This window comes from Anabas testudineus, chromosome 24 (assembly GCF_900324465.2).
Source record: "Anabas testudineus chromosome 24, fAnaTes1.2, whole genome shotgun sequence".
Lineage (NCBI taxonomy): Eukaryota > Metazoa > Chordata > Actinopteri > Anabantiformes > Anabantidae > Anabas > Anabas testudineus.
In genome coordinates this window covers 7,767,501-7,790,450 of record NC_046632.1, presented here as the reverse complement: position 1 = coordinate 7,790,450, position 22,950 = coordinate 7,767,501, and the positions used below count along the sequence as shown (strand labels likewise).

The following is a 22,950-nucleotide window of genomic DNA, read 5'->3' as shown; positions in this document are numbered from 1 at the left end:
GTTTTTTTTTTTAAATTCTCTGCAATGTCACTGAAGTGACAGCAGAGTGCGCCACATTTCCACACACAAGCCCCTTGTTATTCAGTATTGTTACTTAGATTATAACATTTCCTAGACGGAATAAACACGTTTGTGGTCACATTAGATTCTTTACCTTAAACTCCACCTTCTAGGTAAAAAAAAAAAAAAAATCACATCTCTCCTCTGTTCATCCATTCGCAGCCTTTGTTTTCCACCAGGTCTGGACGCAGCCGCTGTTGTGGATAGGTGTGATTTGAATGGCAAATGGCCCCCATGCAAACACAGCAAATAATGTGACCACGGAGCAGAAGCAGCATGGGGTCAGCGACCGCTCTCACAGGTGAGGGTTAAGTAGGTAGGTAAGTAGATAGATAGATAGATAGATAGATAGATAGATAGATAGATAGATAGGTAGATAGATAGATAGATGGACTGTGCACATCAAGTGAAAACCCTTGTTTACCTATCACACCATTTAGTCTTTATTGTTCATCAAGAACCTGTTACATTATGAGACATCTTTTTCACCCTTATCTGGTCAACCAGTTTACAAGTGACTGTCTGCAAACTCGTTTAGGAGAAACGAGTGTCATCGTATTTTCTAGAACCAAACAGTCCAAATGTCAGCGACCTGCCTTGCAGTTTGACTTTGACTCGTACTGTAACACATGCTTGAAGACAAAACAACATAACAGCCCCAGAATTCAAAATGTCACAGTATCCCATTAGCAAGAAAAACAAAACACAATATAATGTTATAAATAAAAACGGAATAAACTATAGTTTTAGCCCAAACTTTAAAAGATTAATAAACATGCACCCATGTAAGACTAATTATACAAACTGACAGTTAAGACTAAGAGAAAAAATCCATCATAACAATAATAAGTAGAAACATATTTTCAGTTGTCTGACTTGGCTTTGTAACGTCAAGGCACTCTATAGCTTAAATAAAATTGTTCATGGCTGTAAGTGTTCCACAGGGTTTGACTAAACTAATGTTACAATTAAAATCTACATCAAACATAATAAATCTTACTGTACATTGTGAACAATCCCAACAAAGTGTGACAAAGGGTAATAAGTGTTTGGCCACAGAAGTATTATGGACACCATGTTGGCTGCAAATATGTTACATATGAAACAATGCCCTCCATAACAAAACTGAAACTACTGTGAGATGTATTTAATTCAGCTCCACCTCATTGCCAGTTATTGCCAGATTATTTTTGAGCAAACATGGTTATCACTGAAAACCTCAAAGACCAACGTACAGTATTTTCTATGGCTTTAAGAGTGAGTTGTTAAGCGGGACTGAAAAAGCTAAAAGACTAGTTTTGCTTTCCACTATAAAACACAACTAAAATCAGGTTTTCGTGAGTAAAATCACACTCAACTGTCCAACCGCTAGCAGTGGAGATGTCATTGAGTGCAGACATATTTTAAAGAAATGGGCAACGTGCTGATACTGAAGAGAAAAATCAATAAAATGGACTTCAGCTTTGCTAAGGAAGACACAAACAATCAAACTGTGATTCAGCAGCAATGCGTCTCTGAGGAGCGTAACGGAGATTTGAACCTCAGCATCTTTCAGATTAGAAGGGCACATTAGCATAATTCCACTGTTATGGAAAATTAGACATGATAGGAGTATTTTTAAAATAACCACCTGACGTTATCTAACACAGAGGCTTTCGAATCTGGTGATATTTTATATTCTTCTTCCGAACAAATCCCAGGAAAAGAGCAAAACCAAGAAAAGGAACTGACCCAACCAACAAGCATTGTCTTGTTAAAATGTATGGCCATATTGTTGTTAGAGGTCCACTGTTGGTGCATTGTGCTATATAGTTCAATGTAACCTTTTCATGTGGGTTAATCATAATAACAAAGACACAGAATATCTGAGTCATTAATTTGTTTCACACACTGTACATTTTATCCTTTTAAACTGATGTGTGCTTTACTGGGACACTTGCTAACATTATTTGCTCCAGGCATGTTTTTCTTGCTGTGACATGTTATACAGTTGGCTGAGAAGAAGGCTTGGACCTGCCTCCGAGGGGTAAGAACAACACAAGAATGCTATGAATGGGGAAGAACTAGATTGTGAATTTTTATGAATAAAGAGACTGACTGGGCGGCGCATTGTTACGGGGTGATGTGGCTTCCAACATGAAGACAACTGCCTGTGAAAGAGTCCTTGAAGAAGTTCAAAGCATTCCCCACCAAACCAAGTGTTTACTCAGAGAATTGAATGGATGGAAGTGGCTGTTGCGAGTCCAAACGTCCTTCAAGTCTCAGAATTCACCATGGATGAAATTATGTCCACCAAACTATCAAGTCCAAAAAGGTAGCCATCTTCTCTGTTGCCCTCTACCCATGATGCTCTGTGGGTTAGTTCCTCTCCCTCTGGAAGAGGTGTGGTTTTTCCAAAGTCAATCATCCAGACTTTGGCCCGACCCTTACTGTCATGAACAAATAACAAGGAGCTGCCGATCACCTGCAGTGTCACAGAGAGGCAAAGGGGATGCATAAGAAAACAGGAAACAATTACTAAAGCAGTTCTTTTTTTACTCAACATTACGTCTTCGTTTGCGTCTTTTAAAATCATTCTCTCGCTTCCTGTTTTTTTACACTAACTGCTCACATACACGTCTACTCGTAGGTTTGCTTGCATGTGTGTGAGTGAGACACCGCTTATGCTTCTGTCCACTTTCAGTGACGTTCCCATGTCCACATACGCGTTTACACACACATGCACTTTAACATTTCGTGTGCTCAGTTTACATCCTACTAGACAATGACACTAAACAATTTACATTAAAAAATGAAGGAGTGTAGGAAAATGAAAACAACAAAGCTCAAATTAACTTTGTATTTCATGAAACCCACACACTGACTCTGAGAATACATCCTTCACACATATTTCTACATGTTTCACACGCGATAATTTTTAAATGTGTTTTATTTTGACTTAAATGTCGATTTGCAGCTTAATTCCTTTCCTTTTAGTTTGGGAGGTGTGTATATTAATAGTATTAAACTGCTTTCTCTCTCTGCTTCTACTGTGCATCTCATCTGGTTGCACATACTATGGAGATTGTCTTCATCTAGCTACTCTGATGTTGTCATACAAATTGATGACTTGTCTTAACAAGTCCTCTGCATGAAGTCATGTGGAGGAGTTGTTATTTTAATAAATCAAAAGGAGATGGGGTCATTAATACACTAGATGCACTCCACAAACCACAAACATAGGAAGTAGGTTGAAATTTGGTGAAGTGGCAGTACAACACTGTTTCTGTGTCTGGACGAGTGGCTTTACCTCGTGGGTTTTGAAGAAGGGGGAGTTCTCCAGACTGTCTCTGATTTCTTTCAGCCTCGCTAGATAGCAGTTCTGGAAAAAAAAAACACAGAAGACTTTGCCCACTTTTGTTGCACATAGCTTTGTTGGCTTTATAACAACTTTTCTGCTGAACGGATCAACCAGTAAACTTAACTCTGCTACTCAACACAGCTTTGAGGAGCTTTTGTATGATTGAATGTCTAAAGTTATGTGGTCAAATTAAGGCTAGGCTAAGGAATGCATTATGTCAGTGAGTGTCTGTGTGGTTCCCATGGGGTTGTTAAAACAGCATATCACAGTTCAAATTCTGTTTCTCCTCTGCTTATTTTCCTGTGCAGCAGTTTGGACTATTAAACTCAGAGAGTTAACTACAACATACTCACCAGTATGTCCTTATTTCCTTTGACAAAGTCATCAAAAGCTGCAATAACCTGCTCTCTCGTCTTGGTTTTCTTAAAATCTCTGTTTACTGACCCGTCCTCCTTCTACAGAAAGAGGGAGAAGAGGAGAGGAGAGAAGAGGAGGCTATCAGCATGACAATTGACTTTACAGCAAGACTGCAACATGTTGAGTTCAACATGATGTTTATTAGCATAGCTAGAAGATACAGTATGACACTGTAGGAAACCTTATGATGGACAGTAAAATAATTATTATTTATTTTCTAGCATCACAAACTACAACTTGCAGGTTGAATAGACTGTAAGAAAAGGGGGTTAATGCAGAGGATGGGATAAGGAGAAGAAGCTTAGGAGAGAAAAGACAAGACAACCTGAGCAAACAATTTGTGGTGGAAAGCAGCCAGAGAGGGAAATCTATTTTTAGAGATTTGGCCTTAAAGCAAGGATAGGTCACTGACTTTCTTTTACTGGCCATAATTGAATACTGTAAAGCAAAGCTTCTTTTAATTTCTAATAGTTCTAAACTGAAAGATATTAGTGTATTCATACAGGATTATGAAAGAAAATGATTAATAAAACACTTGTCGAAATAGTTACTGATTAATTTTCTGTTCATCAACTGGTCAAGTAATCATTTGAGCTTTTACACTTGTTTCCTTTGTACATCTGCCTGACCTAAACTTTGCCAGTGCACTAATGCTGACTCAACACTGACAAACCGTTCTGTCTGCGGCGTTCCTGTAACAAGGCGTTGGAGGTCTACCACTGGCACAGGCACAGTACTACTGGTTGTAGTAGGACTAGCAGCACCAATAGAACTAGTAGCAGTAGTACAGTAGATAAGCAGCAGAGACAGTGTCAGTAGTGGAGGTCCACCAGGTGGTTGATATACAGTGGAATAAATGAGCTTTTCTCAATCTGCTGCCAGGCAACAAAGTACTATTTGGAGAAAAAATATTTTTCCCTTTATGGTTCAAGTCTGAGCACAGAAAGGGTGCTCTCTCCCTTTCACACACACACATACACACCTAATGACCAACACTAATCTGGAAGTCTGGAAGTTGAGTCAGTTTTCAGTTGCCATGACTCAACTTCCAGATTATTTCACGTGGATGACTGAGAATCTTTATCAACATAAGAACTATTTACTTATCATATAACACATCAAACCCATAAATAAAACACTTTCTACTTCTTCTCTCACAAACACACACACACACACATCCTTGTTTCTGGGGATAACCCTCAGTGTCATGGCAACAGACCACCAGGAGACAGTGAATGTCCTTATATAGCCACAGAGACTTAGACAGAGAGGTTGGTGTATGTGTGTGTGTGCGTGTGTGTGTGTGTGTATGCAATGTCAGTGCCAGATGTCAGGGCTTATAGAGCTGCCACAGACAGGCCTCATGTACAACAAAGAAACTTGTGCACAAACATATACTTCAGAGGAAGTTCCTGGGATAAAACAGGAAGTTAGATCATGACCCTTAAGGACACACACACCACTCTACCCACAGACAGACACTGAATGCTGGAAGAAAGGACACACACTCATGTTGAAACTGATACCTTGACTCCCTCTATCCTAAATCCCAGGGTAGCTGTCGAGCTTATGGTCTCTCTCCACTGCATGTATCTGGGTTTGGTCACTGCTTTCTTGTCATTTTCATCTGATGTGGGCGCCTCAGGATCCACCTCGATCATTTTCTGATACATGTCGGGTCTCGGAGACGGCTTTTTACGAGCCTTAGTCAGCTCTTCTTCAAGGTAGGTCCTGAAGCAGGAGAAAAAACAGGTGGTGGGTGGTGAAGGAGACAAAACAGTGGGCAGAGACATGAGCGCACAGGAGGTAGGAGTAAGAGATGAGCAAAGAGAAGGTGTGAAGGAAAAGGTCTCTTTTCAAACAGGAGGACACAGCTGCTCTTAATTTAATCTGGAGTCTTCTCTTGATCAAATCACAGTAAATGAACACATGAAATGTACATCAGCATTTTTGTTTTCTGAGGTTATGCATCCATCTATTTATTTCCCATCCGACTGCTTAATATGCCATTTAATGTGATGTTTTCTCACCTTACTCCCATCTTACAGTCCATCACACACGGGAAGTCGAACTCAGCCAGCAGATCCTCCATCTGGTTGTATTTCTGCCCGTCCTTCTCTACGTCTCCATGGTAACCGGGGACGTACGGGCGCAGCACATCCCTCATCAGAAGGGACAAACATCGCTGCTCACATTCACAGTGTTTCTAAAAGATAACAACAAGTTACTAACGTCAAATACAACATCTATACAAAACATGAAGAATCTCTCTAAAGCGACAAGCATTGAAGCAAAAAAAGTGCGATCGGTGTGAAAGTGTGTCTTACTTTTAATATGCGGCCGTTTGCTCCTGGCTTGAAGCTTCCTGTAAAAATACACATTTTTAATGTGATTTAGCTGCAGGTTAGTCAGGCTCAAAGTTAGATGATTCCACAATTCCACAGTAAAAAACTGCTGCTGCTGTGTTTATGTGTCCACGTACCTGCGTGCCCGGCCAGTTGTATCCAGGGATATTTCTTTTTGAAGGACATGACAAACGGAGACCAGTGGACCATGTTCTTGATCTTCTTCCAAGACTTGTGCTACAAAAACAAACACAAAATCACTTATATTATGATTACCACTGATATTTTACCAACAATCTGCTATGGAATAATAGAGAAACAACAGAAACAATAATGGTAGTGATATCTGTAGTTCTGGTTATGAAAACAATTTGAACACATGCTCTGAGAGAACGGTCTTCAACCTCAATGCCTGGATCGCTTGCACTCTTTTTTTTTTTTTTTTTACCATTTTAACTCAACTCTGGAGGATCAAGATGGGGTTTCCCCTTGTAGCACACACACACATACACACACACTGCACAGTTTCTCTGTGGGATCGCCCTGTCCCTGGCAAGGACACACTGAACTGCGGGACTCCTGCCACACGCACATACACACACACAGACACACACACACACAAACAACACACTAATTCATCAACAGAGACACATGCTGTCTCTGTCACACACTGAGCAAGTTTTTTCTACATCAGCAGCGACTGATTCAAATCCAGTTCTCCTGTTCTCCAGCTGTCTGTTGTCTGTGATGGAAGACTTTCCTTCCCCAGTAAGTGTATATTAATATTTATATCAGCTGGAGAAACACATTTTAAACTCCCTCAAAGTACTGTTTGTTCCCTGTGTAACAAGAACTGTAAGAACTGTTATAGTTATTGAATAAGAATAAGAGGAGCTCGGAGAAATATGTGAAGAACAAGAAGTGTGACATATTGAACAGAACACTCTCTGTTGTCTCTTAAATGTGCCATACAAAATGCCCTGCGTATCCCTTTGTGCCTTAATATTCTCCCAAACTGTGTATTCAAATGTATCACAACACATGCTCGTTTTGCTGCATGCTGTAACACATCACCAAACCCACTGTAAATCAACCTACTATTGAGCAAAGTAATCAAACAGTATTTTTCATCCCCCCAGCATTACATCACATGGAAAAATTCCAGATGTCTCGTTCTGTGGGTTTAAAACAATGCAGTAGATGCAGCAGCAATGAACGCTTTATATGATCTGTTCAAGGGGTGAGTATTTTGTACAATAGCCTTAACATTCAAATATCCAATTTATAAAATGATATTAAAAAGATAATACACAGACACAGACAAACACACACACACACACACACCAGGGGCTAAATCATATGATATGACACAAGATTTCCACTGGTCTGCAAATACCAGGAGTAATACTATTTCCATGTCAACAACAAGAGAAGAGAAGAAGAGAGAGAGAATAGGGAAAGAGACAGGAAGGATAAGATAAGAGAGGAGAGAACCAAAGAAGGAGATATATTACCCATGTCACATAATCTGGACGTGATGAAAATTCATCAGGTGATAGCATGACTATCTATGGTTATATGCACACACACACACACACACACACACACACACCTTCAGACACACATACCTTCCCTCTCTTTTTGTGCTTCAAGCAGGAAAGAGTTTTTTTTCTGCACTAGTAACACCCTCATACCCTGACATAGAGTAAAAAATACACACGTGTACAAATAACATGGTGGAAACTAAGTGAGGGGTAGGTCACCTGAAATAGGTCTGACAGAGAACTGAGTCTCCATGTTGCATTATCAAAATGTGTATTAGCACTTTTTGAAAATGTAATTGCAGCCTTGGTAGGAAAGTTTAATGTGTCAACTTCACTGAAAAGAATGCTCCACCATTATGGTTCGAGAAAGATGACACTGGCCTGGAGGCAAAAGAAAATATTCAGTTTAAGCATGTCCTGGGAATCTCCATGTCACAGCATGTAGGAATTACTAGAAACACGTGGGAGGACAGCTTTGCCTGAACAAATAAAGCGTGAAATGAAACAAACTGGCTAAAAACACACACACACACACTCATCAGCCCTATGTCTGTTTCTGTGTTACGGTAGAAGGAAATATAACGCTGATTGAGCTTTGTAGACCACTAGAAAGACAAATACACTTAACTGAATGGTATTCTACTTCTTTTTTAGGTCATTTTTTCACCATTTTACGCCAGTTAGCAAGAGAGCAAGAGTATCAGGCTACAGCTTGGTAAGAAGCCAGGGTCTGTGCTTTCTCTGTCAACTCAGATTATCATCCATCTACCATGCTGTCCACTTACAGCTGGTGTATGTGTGTGTGTGTGTGTGTGTGTCTGCGTGAGGTGTGTTAGGGCAAGAGAAGAAAAGGTAAGAGAAAGTCTGGACTACCTCAAATGTGTGTGAGTAATAACAGACATTGTCACAGTGTGTAGATTTGTGAGTTGAGACATGAGAATGCAGTCAGAGGAGGAGAGAAGAGGAGAGGAGAGGGTTGGTTTGTGTGTGGCTTCAACTATCATAGGTGATATTACTAGCATTATTATAGCTCAATAAATGCCTCAGAGAATAGAGCTGTCAAACATTATCTAACAATGACTAAATCCAGGTATGAAAGCTTTATGTCACAGTAAATGTAAGCCTTGGTAACAGTACCTGAAGGTGGCTGGTGCGGAGGTGGATGATGGTAATGATAAAGATGGCTCCGACTGACACAACAACACTCCACACTGAACACAGCCATGCAGACCACATCGTGACCAGTCAGCCGAGGAATTTACAGACTGACAAGACTGATTATCTGTGCAACTCTGTCCCTCTCGCCTTTAAAAAGTAGCACCTTAGGCTCTCATACTCCTCTTTCTATGCCCCACCAGATTTACACATTCGTGTGTGTGTGTGTTTGTGTGTGTTTGAATGTGTGCAGGGACAAACAATTGTGGATCATTTGTTTAGCAAAACAGCAGACAAACATAATCTGGGCATGCAAATCTACGCACAGGTCACAACATTTGAAAGACACAGATGGAGCGTGCGTGTGCGCGGGTGGGCGAGTAAGTGTGAATGCACACAGAGCACAGGGAAAATGTAGGGGCTCTGTGGAAAAAGCATGCAAAAAACGTGCAGATTCATACATGTTCGAGTTATATACAGTACGTGTGTGTGTGTGTGATTGTGTGAGAGAAAGATGATTATGAGGTTACACCACAAACTATAATAAACAGAATGAGACTGCAGCTACTGCATGCTGTATGGTGAACTGATGAAACTGCATGACGCACCTGTTTTGGTGCCACTCGGTGCAACACTACATTAGAGTTTCTGGCCATGCAAATACATAGATTTGTACATTTTCTACTCTATGTGTGATTCTTCACAAATATACCAACAGTGTTTTATTTAAGGCTTGGGACAGCTTGTGGCACGATCACTCATTTCACAGCTGGCAGATGTATCTATTGCCTTGTGCGAGCCTTTAAAAAAAAATATTTGCGTCAATCCGTGCAAATGTGTGAAATGTAGACATTAAAAGGAATGATAAGTTTGTAAATGTTTTTTAAAAAGATTTGGGAAAATTATTTGTCGTCAGTTGTGTAGATATCAGCAGTTAAAAGAAAAGAAAAAAAAATAGTTGTGAATTTGTAGGCACAGATTTAAGAACCGGTCTGTACAAGTAATATTTCAGTACAATTAACAGTTTATCTAAAATGTTGGTATTGTGTTTTCTGCTGATCCACTCATCTATACAGCTCTAATCTAGGGCTTCAGTCCTAGTTTTCTCAGCAAACCATGAAAATACATACTGGTTGGCCATATGCATTTCTACAGTTGCTTGAAAAGTAATTCATTTTGCATTTATTTTGTTAAGTTTTGTGTTGCAATAACTAATGAGCAAGGCTGGACATGAGCCTGAAGCTGAAAAACAAGGTCTTTTGCTTTAGTGCACACTTTTTCTCAGCCTGAAACTGCCACCAAAGTCGGCCCGTCTTTCTCTCATCTCTTTCTGGCTCATTGCTTATTGCTTTCTCCCTCTCTCCTATCTCTATTCCCAGACCAGCTGGATGACAAGAGGCGAGCAGGAAAACAGCAAAGTTTCCATTGAGAGCGAGTGAGAGAGAGAGAGCAAGAGAGAGAGAGTGAGCGAGGGGAAATGGTAAGCGAAGGAACTTCTTGTAGACAGGAAGTGGGGGGGTTACCGTTCGCCTCAGCGACAGTATTTTCCACATCCGCCGCTGACTACAAACAAAAGAAAGAAAAAAAAAAGGCCTTGCCCTCTGTAAACAACAGAAGGTGCACGAAGGAAGAATCACTGAGGCAAAAAGGGTTTTTAATGGTCCCGTGAATATTATTGTGAGAAATGTGAATCATGTTTTTCAATTCTCACTTCTGCAAATATTATGTCATGCAACATGCATTCATATAAGACAATTCACTGATCACATTGTACAATTTATCACATGTAGCACTGAAAAGATTGTAGCCGCAAACAATGAACAATCATTTTTCTGTTGTTGTTGTTTTGACCAAGAGAACTGAGGTTAAACAGGGCAACCACATATCACTTATTTGCATGCAAGGAGGAGTAAAAAGAAGCTGAAAGTGGTGAGAATGATAAAAAAAACTTGGGCAAAGGGTAACTCTGGGTTACAAATGTGTAATGTGTAAAGGCAGGGGAAACACTGATGCATGCTGATGTTTTCAACGGAGAAGCACTGAGGAAACAACAAGCATGATATCGCTCACCACAAGGTCCCCTTGCAGATACAAATATTGCAGCTGTCTGAGTCTGCAAAGTTTAGACTGACACAGACACAAACACTCAAGTCAAACACACACCGAGGCTAAATTAATGTGCAAGGAGTGTGATGCAGGCAAAACAGCCTGCTTAGAGAGTGCAAAATAAATCTCTCAACCAGCAATGTGGCCAAGCTGCAATGGAAAACTAGGTTTGCAAAAGTGATGGCTCTTCAAAGGTGAGAAAAAGGGACACCCAAATGAGAAAAAAAAAAAAAAAAAGATGTGTGTGTTTGCGATGCGGCTGTTCAGTTGTGCAGTAACTAAATCCTGTAGTGTGATAAGGAAGAGTTGTTTCCAAATTGAGGTCACTATGGAACATTACAGAGCTTATCAGGTTTTCGATCGAGCCTCAACTCCAAAACACCCTGAATTAATCTAAATGGCCTTGAATGGTTTTGAGGGTTTCTGCTCACTAATCTGCAGAATAATGTATAAAAACTCAGTTCGAGTTAATGGAAAACTAAAAAATCAGATATGCAAAAGACAGCAAAGCAAATAAAACACTGATGAATTTTGTAAAACAATTACAAAATTTGCAAGTGCAACCCGAGACATATACTACATCTCTTTTTTTTTGCATTGCTGTATCACATCCAGCAGGGTTTCCCCAATGAGTCTCTGACAGCTCAGAAACTAAGTGAAACTACACTTCACTTCTGCACCGGACTCAATACTAAAAGATGCACTTTCAAATGTCAGCTTCACTAATTGCAGGCTGCCCCGACTCCCCTGGAGCCGGGGGCATACTCGAACGCGCATATGCATGCACTCTCACCAGCAAGCTCACACAGAAACACCAAATAAAGAATTGACCGGTGTTTCCCCTCTCACAATAAATTAAGTAGGCACAAGGTAACACACACACACACACACACACTTAGAAACACACCCATAATCTTGCATACTTTCTGTCACACACACAGCTGTGAGAGGGAAACTCAGTTTGACGTCACAGGGTTGCTAGGCGACTGGCCGCCGTGGTAGCGAAGATTTTCCACTGCAGTACAGACAGTGTGTGTGTGTGTGTGTGTGTGTGTGTGTGTGTGTGTGTGTGTGTGTGCATGTCTCAGTAAGTCTGTTTGTGTGTGCCGACCCACTTGAGTTACAGTTCTGGACATAAAAAAGAGTTTTCGTCCAGGGCAGTCCACCACAAAAACTCTTTTTTTGGTAATGCAGAGGAGGTTCGATTCACGGTTGGATTAGTGCAGGATAAACCTGGAATGGTGAAGATTAGTGTTTGGGTCAGTGTGTGACCACATTTCAAATATTCATAAAAAGGGGATATGAGTCAAGGCGACATAAGTGAGCTGTGTGAGTGAAATACAACTTTGTGTGCTTACAGTATTATCTATTAGCGTGTTGTTCTGCAAAAGTGCAACCAGCAAAAGTGGCACTGTGGTGTGTACAGAGGGTGTGTCAATGTTAGCATATTTGAGTGTGTGTGTGTACATAAGAAACATGAGTGTGCTCTTCACTCCAAGCGATATATTTGTTTAGGCAATTTATCTGTTTATTTAATAGACGCATCTTCTCGAGTTCCGGAGGCGTTATCGAAATGCGTTCCAAAAATGTAACGCTGCCCGAGCTGTATTGACAGGAAAGACACCAGGAGTAACAACAAAGTTTCTGCATCATTTGAAAAAAAAAAAACAGACCTTCATATGTCCTGCCCCACTTCCGTTCTACCATAGCCACTGCTCCACTCACATTAGTCTCCTTCACTGTTCACTCTAAAGCTATATAAATTAGTATTGAATTGTCAGGATTTAGACACCAGTTACAGTTATTATAGAGTTTTTATAAATACTGTTGCTTCAGTGAAATGCTGTCAACTGTTTTATGGCTATAAAAGAATGTCATGTCAAAAAAATTAATATATAATTAAAAAGCATTCATTAGCACTCACTCCAAACCCACAGTGACAGACAGAGAAAACAGAGAACAGTAGCTGGAGCCAGGAAATGTCTGGCATTTGTGCTTGAAAATCAAAGTTAAAAGATAAATAAATGACCAACATTTTATTTTTCTGGAGACTCTAATTGCTCAAATGGCTATTTGTTAATGAAATGATTTCAAGCACTCTACTCTTGTATGTAAAATCCAGGATTACAACTGGCTGAAGATTTGTCTAACTACACTGATAAATCCCAGGATTCTTGTTCTTCATGTTTCCAGCTCATTTACACACATTAACTTTTATGTTAATGCTATTCAGCCGCACTGATGTTTTGACAGTCAAAAGGTCTTTATTGTCTTTAGTCTTATAATCTACTGTATATATACTTTTGTTGCTTTTTATAGGGGTTTGTTTACAAAGGTTTTGCATTTCCATGGATGTCTATGATATTTTATCTGTTGTTTTTTTAGATTGAAATTAAAACTGGTGTGGAGGCTTAGGTAACTTATACAGAAAAGCAAACAACTGAGCATCTTCTCAGCCAAGACAAAACTCCGGCGCTGGCAGACTCTTCATGCCACAAACTCAACTGAAATTTTACAGAAAAAAAAGGCAAAACGCAGATGCCAATCTATTGCAGGTGCCCTTTTGCTGGTAATTTACTAGAACTAGGAAAACACTGGCAGCACATGTGCCTTCTCACCTTGGAGACATGCCCAACAGTCAAAAGATCAGCCAAACAGTGTCTATATATGGCGCTCTTCAGATTCCAGCCTCTACGAGTTAAACGTGTACACTCTTAAAAAATTAGTTAAGATCATATGACATGACTATGTTTATATAAAAATAAAAAATTCATGCTTACTTTGGTGAATAAAACAAAAAAGTGGTAACTAAAACTACTGTGGATTATAAAACCATGATAATTGTTTTTTGCACACAGTACTGATCTTTTCCTTTTTTACTAAGCATGCAGTAAACTGTTTATTTTGTGGCGCTTACACAGAATAAAAAATGTGTTGCAATGTGATGTTTATTGTTGTATGTCCAATAAAGTCAACGCACTCCAGCAATAAAGAGCCATGAGAAGAACGGATCAAAGTCAAATGTTGTTAAAAACATGCATAATATATAATATACATATTTCTTTCTTTGTCACTCTCTCGACGGTCTTAGTCTCAAGCTCACTCTGTTCTTCTCTCTGTCTTCCTTTCTCATTATCACTCCTCTTCTCTCTGTCCCTCTCTTCTCTCCTACATACCTCCCACACGAGCGAGCATGCTTTATGTGTTTCTGCATGTTTGCCTCTTGCACACGTTTACCAGGTTTCCTTAAACTACAGATCAGGAACCATGCCAAGCTACAGACAAGAATTTGCACTACAAGGTGGGAAATACAGACTTTTAAATAGTCACTGTAAATCCTGTTCTTTATTCAACCGCATCCGCCAGCAGGACCTTCTGTCTCTTTCTTTTTCAGGATTAATAAAAAAAAAAAACAATACCCGGAAATATGCAAAGAGCAATACAAACACTATTCAAATCCATCAACCAAATTGATTTAAACAAATAGTTTGTAAACCTCCACCTGGGAGGGAGGGGACTTTGGTTTGTAGGTGGTTTATTCAATTAAATATGCAAGAGAACTGCATGTGACTTTGCACAATGTAAAAAGTAGCTGAATAAACAGGCTATTGCTCTGCAGCATTATATTAAAATAATATTATCTATTTCCTCTGATGCAGTTGCTTGTGAAGAAAGAAATAAAATATCATGTCTCAGAATTATATCTGGAAACATGGAGATGCTGTGTATATGTTTTGCTTATTAAAGTGAACTCACCACTCGACTTTAAAGCTCATGTGTAAAAGTCTGTCACTCTTAAAGCCAAAAACCCAGGAAGAAAGATGTCCTGGCATCATTTCTTTGTGACCATCACCATGTTTAAGAAACACGGTTATACGATCTTGCATTAAATCATGTTTCAAAGCAGAAGTGAGATGGCCTTTGAACTTATGTTGGCTACAAATAAATACACATCCACCCACGCACGCACACACACACACACACATACACACATACAAACACACACATACCCAAACAGGCCTCAGCCTCTTCTTTGAACAGAGTCCAAATGCAAGCAAAGCCTAAGTGTGTATGACTGGCAAATTCTCTTGCTTTCTCTATTTCTGTCAACCGTGCTCTCTCACACACACACTCACATTACACACACACCAAAAAAACACACACTAAACACATGCGCACAGGTCGGGACACAGAGCTAGCTTTGTTACTGTGAATGTCAACCATTACTCAGTAAGACAGTGCAGGCCAATTTGACACAGGAGCACCCAATAACAAGCACAGGCTCATTTAAACACACACACACAAAATATACATAAAACACTAAGTTGCAGCAGTTGAAAACTTTGATCCAATGCAATACATTAATGCAATGAATAGTAAACAAGGCTATGGCTGTGTCCAAAATCATTCCCTATTCACTCAGACACTACTCCTTATATAATGTACTCTACTGTAAGTAGTGCATTCAATAGTGGAGAGCGAATTGACATTTTGGGCACTCAATAATCAGTGTCATCACATCACATCATCCACAGTTTGAGCCACGCAGTGCTAACTTTCTATTCTTTAAATCGGGCAGCGGTGCAGTGTTGGATCAATAGCAGAAACTAGTGTTACATACCTTGTCTACTCTAGCATTGCATTCTGGGATACTTTCAGTGCACAAAACAGGGTATGAGAATTTCCTTTCAACATTCGGACACCCTCTACAGTGCACAAAGACTATCAGGCAGCTCTGTGAAACACTACTTAGTGGACAGACTGAAGTGTAGGTGTGGTACTGGTGCTTTGTGGATCAGAGGACCCACATCTGCAGACATAGGTAATTTTTTTTGTTATATTCCTGTTAAATGCTATCCATTTCTTGGACAACCCCTGATCTTGATACATGAATACCATTTCCAAATGTCACTGACATTTAAATCTACCAAAGGCCTGATGAATCACATGCAGACTGTACACACACTTGGCTCTACTCACTGCTTTCTGTTTAGAACTGAGGAGCCCGGGGTTTAGAAGAAGCTCCCCTTTCTCCGTGTCACTGGAAATGTCCTCCTCCGACTCCTCCCAAGATGAGGAGAAACCGGCCGAGGAGGCAGAAGAGGATGACAGCTTTCTGAGGGATCGGATTGATGAGTTTGGCCCAGGGACAGGACTAGAACTGGGGCTAGGAGTGGAGCATTGTCCCTGGTCTGACCCTCGGCCTTCAGACGCTTGAAGCTGGCTTTCCAAACCATGGTCAGTTATTATGACTGCAGGGATGGAGGGAGAGTGGTTGAGGGTCTGATCTGTGATATCCGGCAGACAACGGGAGTTCTCACTGCTTTGTGCCTGAGAGAAGGCAGGGGTTTCTGGGTTAACCTCCAACCTGTTTGCCTCAGTTTGGAGCACCATCTCAGGACACAACCAGTTCCCTTTTGAATCCCTCACTTCTCTCTCAGTCCGTTCTCTTTCACATCCCAGAATTTGTTTCTTTTCTACCTCCCATTTGTTTACTTCTCCCTCATTTTCTCTCAGTCTTTCTCCCTGATTTTTCTGTCCATCTGTTGCTGTGTCTGTATTTAACATCTCAAGAGAACCCTGAACAACACATGGTCCACCTATACAAGGTGTTTGCATTGTTGCTTCTGAGTGGCGGCCATTGTGATCAACCAGTGTTTTATTCTCTGTGCTCATTTTAGAGGCACTACTGTCTCTCCTTTCTCTTTCTGTTATTTCTTCCCCTCTTTCTCTCCCATTCTGGACAACAGAGGGAACGTGACTCTCTTGTGGTTGGGTCTTTGGGCATTCAGGGGCTGTGTTTTCTTTACTGGGGTGGGAAGGGGTTTGGCTAGTTGATCGTCTTGGAGATCGAGGGCTGCGCTGGAGCTCACTGCTTAGCACTTGTGCACGAATCCCGGAAATGTGTGCCTCAAAAATGCCCACTTTTCCCCTGACCTATAAGACACAAAGACAATTAAGGTTTTAGAAAGATATTGTCTTTATCTAACTGTAGTTTACTTGAATGCATTTTTATTGAAATTGTTCTTATATGTGGATGATTTTCTGGGCAGACTTTCAAACAAAGCCTTTGCTGATGACAGACAAACTCACATGAGAAATGCAACAAACCACTTATATTAAGAAATAAAAAAAAAACAAAAACAATAACTCTTGCATTTTTCCTTGTTTGGCAATAGCCAGACTGAAAAGTTAGCTGCTATCAAGCTACAAAGTCAGTGTGTGACTGTCTGCACTTCACTGTGAAAATAAATGCAGAAACGAAAAAGAGTACAAATATCAATTAACTACAATAAACTGTAACTTTTAAATCCACTACATTTGTAAAGATAAAAAACTAACAAGTCAACTTTTGTTATATCTGTAGTTATATTTATTTACATTGCAAAAGTACAAAGAATTCAGGTTTGTTTCAGTTTTGCATTTTGACATTTGAATCTCAAATTTAAATCTGCCAACAAAAGCAATTTACCTTCTCCAGCATTCCTACCAGATAAAAACATTCTGTACAAAGTAAAAGCTACATATAAACATCAGTCTAAACTGTGGTTTAACCTCATTTCCTTTAGTTCTGCTCAAGTTTCAAAGCTGATTAACAGATCATCACCTGTGGCTGGCACTGCTGTGATTTGGCCAACAAATAAAATAAAGTAAGTCCTTTGGAGTTTTAATAGTTGTAGAAACAGCTAAAACACAAAGGACTAGAGGCATACACATCAGTAGACAATGTAGGGAAGGAAATGTAAAATCACCTCGACGTTCTGCAGCTCTCTGTGAATCTGCAGCAGCTGCGCCTGGCGTCTCTTCTCTTCTCGCCTCTCTCCTCCTCGTGTCTCTCCTCCTCTCTCCTCCTGCCCGTCTCCCTCCACTCTGCCTTCTCCACCGGATGAGCTCAGGCGTCGGACCCGCTGGCCCACATTGACTCCTAGAAGCTCCGGACTACGAGGGGAGGGGGAGCAAGCACGAGGGGTGGGGCTGGGAGAGAGTGAGGATGAAGGGGGGAATTCAAACTTTCGACCCAGAGTTTGCGGGCTTGTCTAAAGGCAGAAAAACAAGACAGGATTAGAGGCACTGCCATGCACATAAACTGTAAGTCATGTCAAATCTAAAGTTTTTCTAACATTAGCAAACATAAGCTACAGCTCATATCAGGAAAAAGCTATTCTACCAAATCTTCTAAGAGTACTGAATTAAGAAAGTGAAAGAGTTTTCATTATTCTGAGTTCAACTTTTCATTTGTAAGACAATCGACAGTACGCGGTATTTCTTACTTTAAATACTTTCAAAATCATATTTCATTTATAAATATCTAACATCTTTGAGACACACTAGGCTCGATCTTATTGTAATTTGAAAAATGGAGGTTGTGGATGATATAAAAAAAAAAAAAAAACAACCACTGAAAAACCCACAGTCTTTCAAGTTTAGGATAGACGTGGTAACTAAGCTACCTTGGGGCTGGTTGGGCTGTAAAGACCTCCACCCGGTGCTCCACCACCCAGTAACTGGCAGTAGGTGCTCCGATCTGGAACTGGCAGCACAGGTCGAGCAACAGGGCTGGTTCTAGCTCGAGAGGTGGTACTAGAGGATCCTGGCTGGGTGTGAAACTGATTACTACTACACAGAGGAGAGGAGAGGAAAGGTCTATGTGTATTTTTTTTAAAAAGGAATGGCTGCAACTATCATAATACAAATGATTAGACTACATGCTCTTGTAAACGAACAACATGTTAGACAGCAGCATAGCTTGGTTAATTGCTTGAAATGCATCAAAACACACATTCCTACCAATCTGGTCTAACAACCTCTGAGCTACAACAAACCATACTCAAGTATGTACTTCCACCAGCAAAGCTTCTCTCAACAATTAAATTCAAAGCGTGACATACACTGTAGAAGTAACTTACCTGTTCATGACTCCGAGGCCGTTCAGGTTCAAGGCAGAGGCTGCCATCCCCGCGGCCAGGCCAGGGGTTTTGAGTGCCGGGTACACATCTGATAATCTCCCCTAAAACTGCAGGGAGCTCTGGAGAACAACCTTCAGTGTTTCCTCTGCATTCAGTCAGCAGCAGCTCCAAACTGCAAGATTATATGCTCCCACCACTGAAAAATGAAGAATGAAAGGAAACTTTGTTAGACGGTAACCAGGAAATAAATAAATAGTAATTACAGCGAGCAGGCATTACAACATTATTTAAGATAAAAAGGTCAGAATATTTCACTAATGACACACACTGGAAGTCCATGTTTCCATTCCTAGGAAGGCCATCCCTAAATGCGTCATGGACAAAGGCGATCCGTCATAAAGTCCTGCTTCTAACCCAAAACTAAATATTTCATTGTTCATACTGGGAATAAAACTAAAGCAGTGAAATATAGCAGACAGAGAGACAGAGAGGGGGGATAGAGAGATAAATACTGAAAGAAGCATAGGTTTGTACAACACTGAATTTACTGAAATAACTATTTTATTAGAGAGCCCATTGTCTGGCGTTCTCAGTGGTAAAAGTTTAAAGTAACTTTAAAGGAAACATTCTTTCAGGTAGAAAAAGAGGGAGGTACGTGGCAGAGGTTAGAAAGATGACGATAAAAGAGAAACATGGCAAAAGGGAGAATGATCAAGGATATGGGGGAGAGAAAGAGGAAAACAAATTAAAGGTTGCAGAAGAATTAAACACAGAGTGAGAAGGACAGCAAGAGAACTACCACGGTTCATCAAGGGATTCTCCTCGACCGTGTAGTGACACATAAAGATGTGAGGAAACACCAAGAGTCTCAGTATTAACACTTCCCCTATATGCAGCATGAAGACAACACAGTTACTGTACTCGCATTTATCGCGTTGATTTTAAAGAAACCGAAGGGTCACAATATCATGCCAAACATTTTCCATGGCTGGTCGCTTTACTAACAGGAAGCGTGGTGAACAGGAAAGAAAAGAAAGCTACACCACAGCAGAAGATGTTGTGTGTGGAACGAAGTAGATGGATACACTTGGGCTCCAAAGAGAATATGGGTAAATACAGCTGTTAAACCTCATTTATGTAGTTAAGTACAAACTCTGTATGTTTATGAACGAGAGCAACAGGTTATCACGTCCTGCTCTGAAATAAGCTATGCAAATAACCTTCAACAGGACTCGAACATGACAACAGGTATTTGATGCATAGACACTGACTGTAGAAACATCTCATTTCTCAGTAACTGGTAAACAGATTGTGTTTGCTCACACTTAAAAGATTTTCATCTTCACCATAATATTATCAGGTGTAGAGATGTTCACGTCTCCAGCACCTTGCATTTGATAGCTTTGACAGATTTGTGATTATCCAGAGCTACTTGAGTTGCAGCTATGCTCTATAACGTGTGAGTTAAGCATGAAGAGAACCATCATTACAAGTCTGGACAACACGCAAGTCTGTTTTACATATTATGAAATTTAGGAAGGTAAACATGGAGAATGTTTTCTTGTCATGCGTCATTAAAATGTTTCTGTAAACTGGCAGTGAAATGCAAAAGGGACCAAACAGAGGCAGAGACACCTCGTCTATTATTTCACATGAGATCACTTCTGTTCGGCACAACCGAACTGAAGCAGATACTTTTCTGAAAACAAGACCTTGTGCTAACCTTTGCACTTACTTCCAGATCTGGGATGTGTTTAGATGCCAGAAAAATGAGACATCAGGTTGTGAACTATGAAGTAAACATGGGATTTCCTCGCTGCAAAGTGACGCAGTTAAACAGAGGCAGGAAACAATCTGAATGGCTTTTCTCTCAAGTAGCTTTACTAACCACCGGTGCTGCTATTTTCACACTGTATAATCACTTCTCTCTGTGTTTTAGACACGAACATCTACAAATGCTACCAAACAACGTGAAGGCCCAATGATGATGAGGGAGGTCTGAGGGGAGGCTGGGAGCAGAGGAGACAGAGCAGCAAAAAGAAAAGCAAGGAAGGAAAGAAGGGTGTTTACAGCCTATTCTGGATCAGTTGCCTGGACCAGTATTCTGAATCTTTCATGCAGAAGTAGTGAATTTACTTTCTGTGAAACTGCTCAGTTGCTCTAATAAAGCGGCACTGGGCACTAGAAACCATTTTCACACCGCATGCTGCACGTGGTTGGCTGCATCCCAGACTTCTATTTTTTTTTGTACAGGGTTCATCAAAGTTTCATTGAATGTATTAAAAGGTACAAAAAAGCTATTTCTCAACACCGTTTAAGCCACAGGGTAACTGAACCTTGTGTCAGTGACAGGGATTAGGCCGTAATAGTAGGCCCATATACGACAGAGGGTAGAGCTTCAGTATATTTATTGGACCAAAGCATTCAACAAAACAGAAATATATTAGAATTTATATTTTGTTTTTATCCCTCGTAAATGTATACCATATTTATAGGCAGGTACTATCACATTTGAAGGTATTTCAAACCTGATAGTTGAACAAACTATCATCCCGACTATGACTCTGTCCTGTGCCGATATGCCACAATGAATTTTTCCCGAGCATAATGGCTCGGGAAAACTTCTAAAAAATTTTGCCTCGTTCAGCGCAGCCTGATGTCAGATTGAGTGGGACTGTGTGAGTTTTCAAACTGTCCACTCACCCACACAAGTGGGCAATAAACCAGCATTTAGTACTCTGAAGAAACTCACATGACATTTAGATGTCCATTGTTAATAATGACGGGGGCAATCAGATTATATAGTACAATGGGATGCACTGTATATATTAAAAAGTATACATTTATATTAAGTATACGTTTTTCTTTCATCAGAGATTTTACTGTACCGCTTACGTGATTTTTTTGGGATATGATTTCTGCATTTACGTGACCACAGATCTTTATTTGAAAAGTATCTTTTGCATTTACATGAGTCATTCGAATAGACTTTGAAATGAGTACAGCGGAATAAAATAAAGTGCCTCCTAATTTGTTGAATTAAATGACAGCTAGATTAATAATCAGTCATACGTTGATGTGGTTTTTAATCACAAATTAGAAATATTTGAGGGGTCTCGGTTCTCTAGTCTCTTAATTTGCAGATTTTTATCAACTGTTAGTGAATGTCTTTGGGGTCTGGACTAAACCAGCTGACATCTGATGGTGAGATTTGAAGATTTGTCGCTATTGTCTGACATTTTACAGACCAAACACTCATGAAGAAAGCATCTAATGCTAAAGTCACACAGTGCAGGTTCCTGTAGCCAGTCCGATCTTGGTTCCCCGTTGGTAAAAGCTGTTAGGCCAAGCTGACAAACGCCTAATGTCATGTTTTGTTACATACACATGTGGAAAGCTGATCCCACACATAAGATAAGGCCCGTGATAGACTGATGCAATGTCAAATCCTGTCCAGTACTACAGTACAATACTGAGTAATACTATGATCAAAGCAATACAGCAGCAGTACTGTGTGTGCATGTGTGTGTGTGTGTGTGTGTGTAATGTTAGTGTTATAATAAAGCCCATGTGACTCCACACAGCAGAAAGGTCAAGTCGTTTTTACATTAGAAAGATGCAACAGTTTGATGAATACGTTTTTTCAAAGTAGCCAAACAGTTTGGTTTGATGTCCCCCACCCCCCCACCCCAACCCCCCCTCACCCCACATGGCCTGCAGTCCTGACAGCTTCCTCTGTTCCCCTGTTGCTTCTCCATCCACATGTATACAGGTCGTATTAAAGTGTCATAAAGTCATGACTCTGTGTCTCTCTCACCTCTCCGCCGTCCCGTCCCGTCCTCTCCGGGGCTTCTCCAGGACACCGACACCAACAACACACTCTCTGCTGCCTCCGTGCGCGATTCACTCTCCAAAGACAAAAAAAAAAAAAAAAAAAAAAAACACCCGAGAACAAACAGATAATGCTCCGTGTGCTTCCAAAAACCAACTTCTTCTCGTCTCCTCTCTGTTTTTTTGGCTCCTTCCACAAACCAGTGCAGTCGACGCTGCCGCCGGTTCAGTTCTCTCTCTGTTTT

General features: G+C 40.4%; 1 protein-coding gene across 2 annotated transcripts in view; it reads right to left on the bottom strand.

The window, feature by feature from the left end:
* Nucleotides 1-479: 479 nt before the first annotated feature.
* itpkb (inositol-trisphosphate 3-kinase B) overlaps nucleotides 480-22,950 on the bottom strand; it is a 22,748-nt gene continuing 277 nt past the window's right edge. The window contains exons 1-12 of one of the 2 annotated variants that reach the window (XM_026341399.1): nucleotides 22,692-22,950; nucleotides 18,875-19,070; nucleotides 18,419-18,581; nucleotides 17,720-18,004; nucleotides 15,948-16,904; nucleotides 6,300-6,399; nucleotides 6,145-6,182; nucleotides 5,848-6,023; nucleotides 5,344-5,548; nucleotides 3,754-3,855; nucleotides 3,350-3,421; nucleotides 480-2,524 (exon numbers count right to left, since the gene is read on the bottom strand). The exon at nucleotides 22,692-22,950 is cut by the window's right edge and continues 277 nt beyond it. In XM_026341399.1, coding sequence (XP_026197184.1) covers nucleotides 2,315-2,524; nucleotides 3,350-3,421; nucleotides 3,754-3,855; nucleotides 5,344-5,548; nucleotides 5,848-6,023; nucleotides 6,145-6,182; nucleotides 6,300-6,399; nucleotides 15,948-16,904; nucleotides 17,720-18,004; nucleotides 18,419-18,581; nucleotides 18,875-18,921 — 2,355 coding nt within the window. In that variant the 5' untranslated portion in view covers nucleotides 18,922-19,070; nucleotides 22,692-22,950 and the 3' untranslated portion in view covers nucleotides 480-2,314. Of the gene's footprint in view, nucleotides 2,525-3,349; nucleotides 3,422-3,753; nucleotides 3,856-5,343; nucleotides 5,549-5,847; nucleotides 6,024-6,144; nucleotides 6,183-6,299; nucleotides 6,400-15,947; nucleotides 16,905-17,719; nucleotides 18,005-18,418; nucleotides 18,585-18,874; nucleotides 19,071-22,691 lie in introns of both variants that reach the window. The other variant, XM_026341398.1, reaches the window with a different exon arrangement.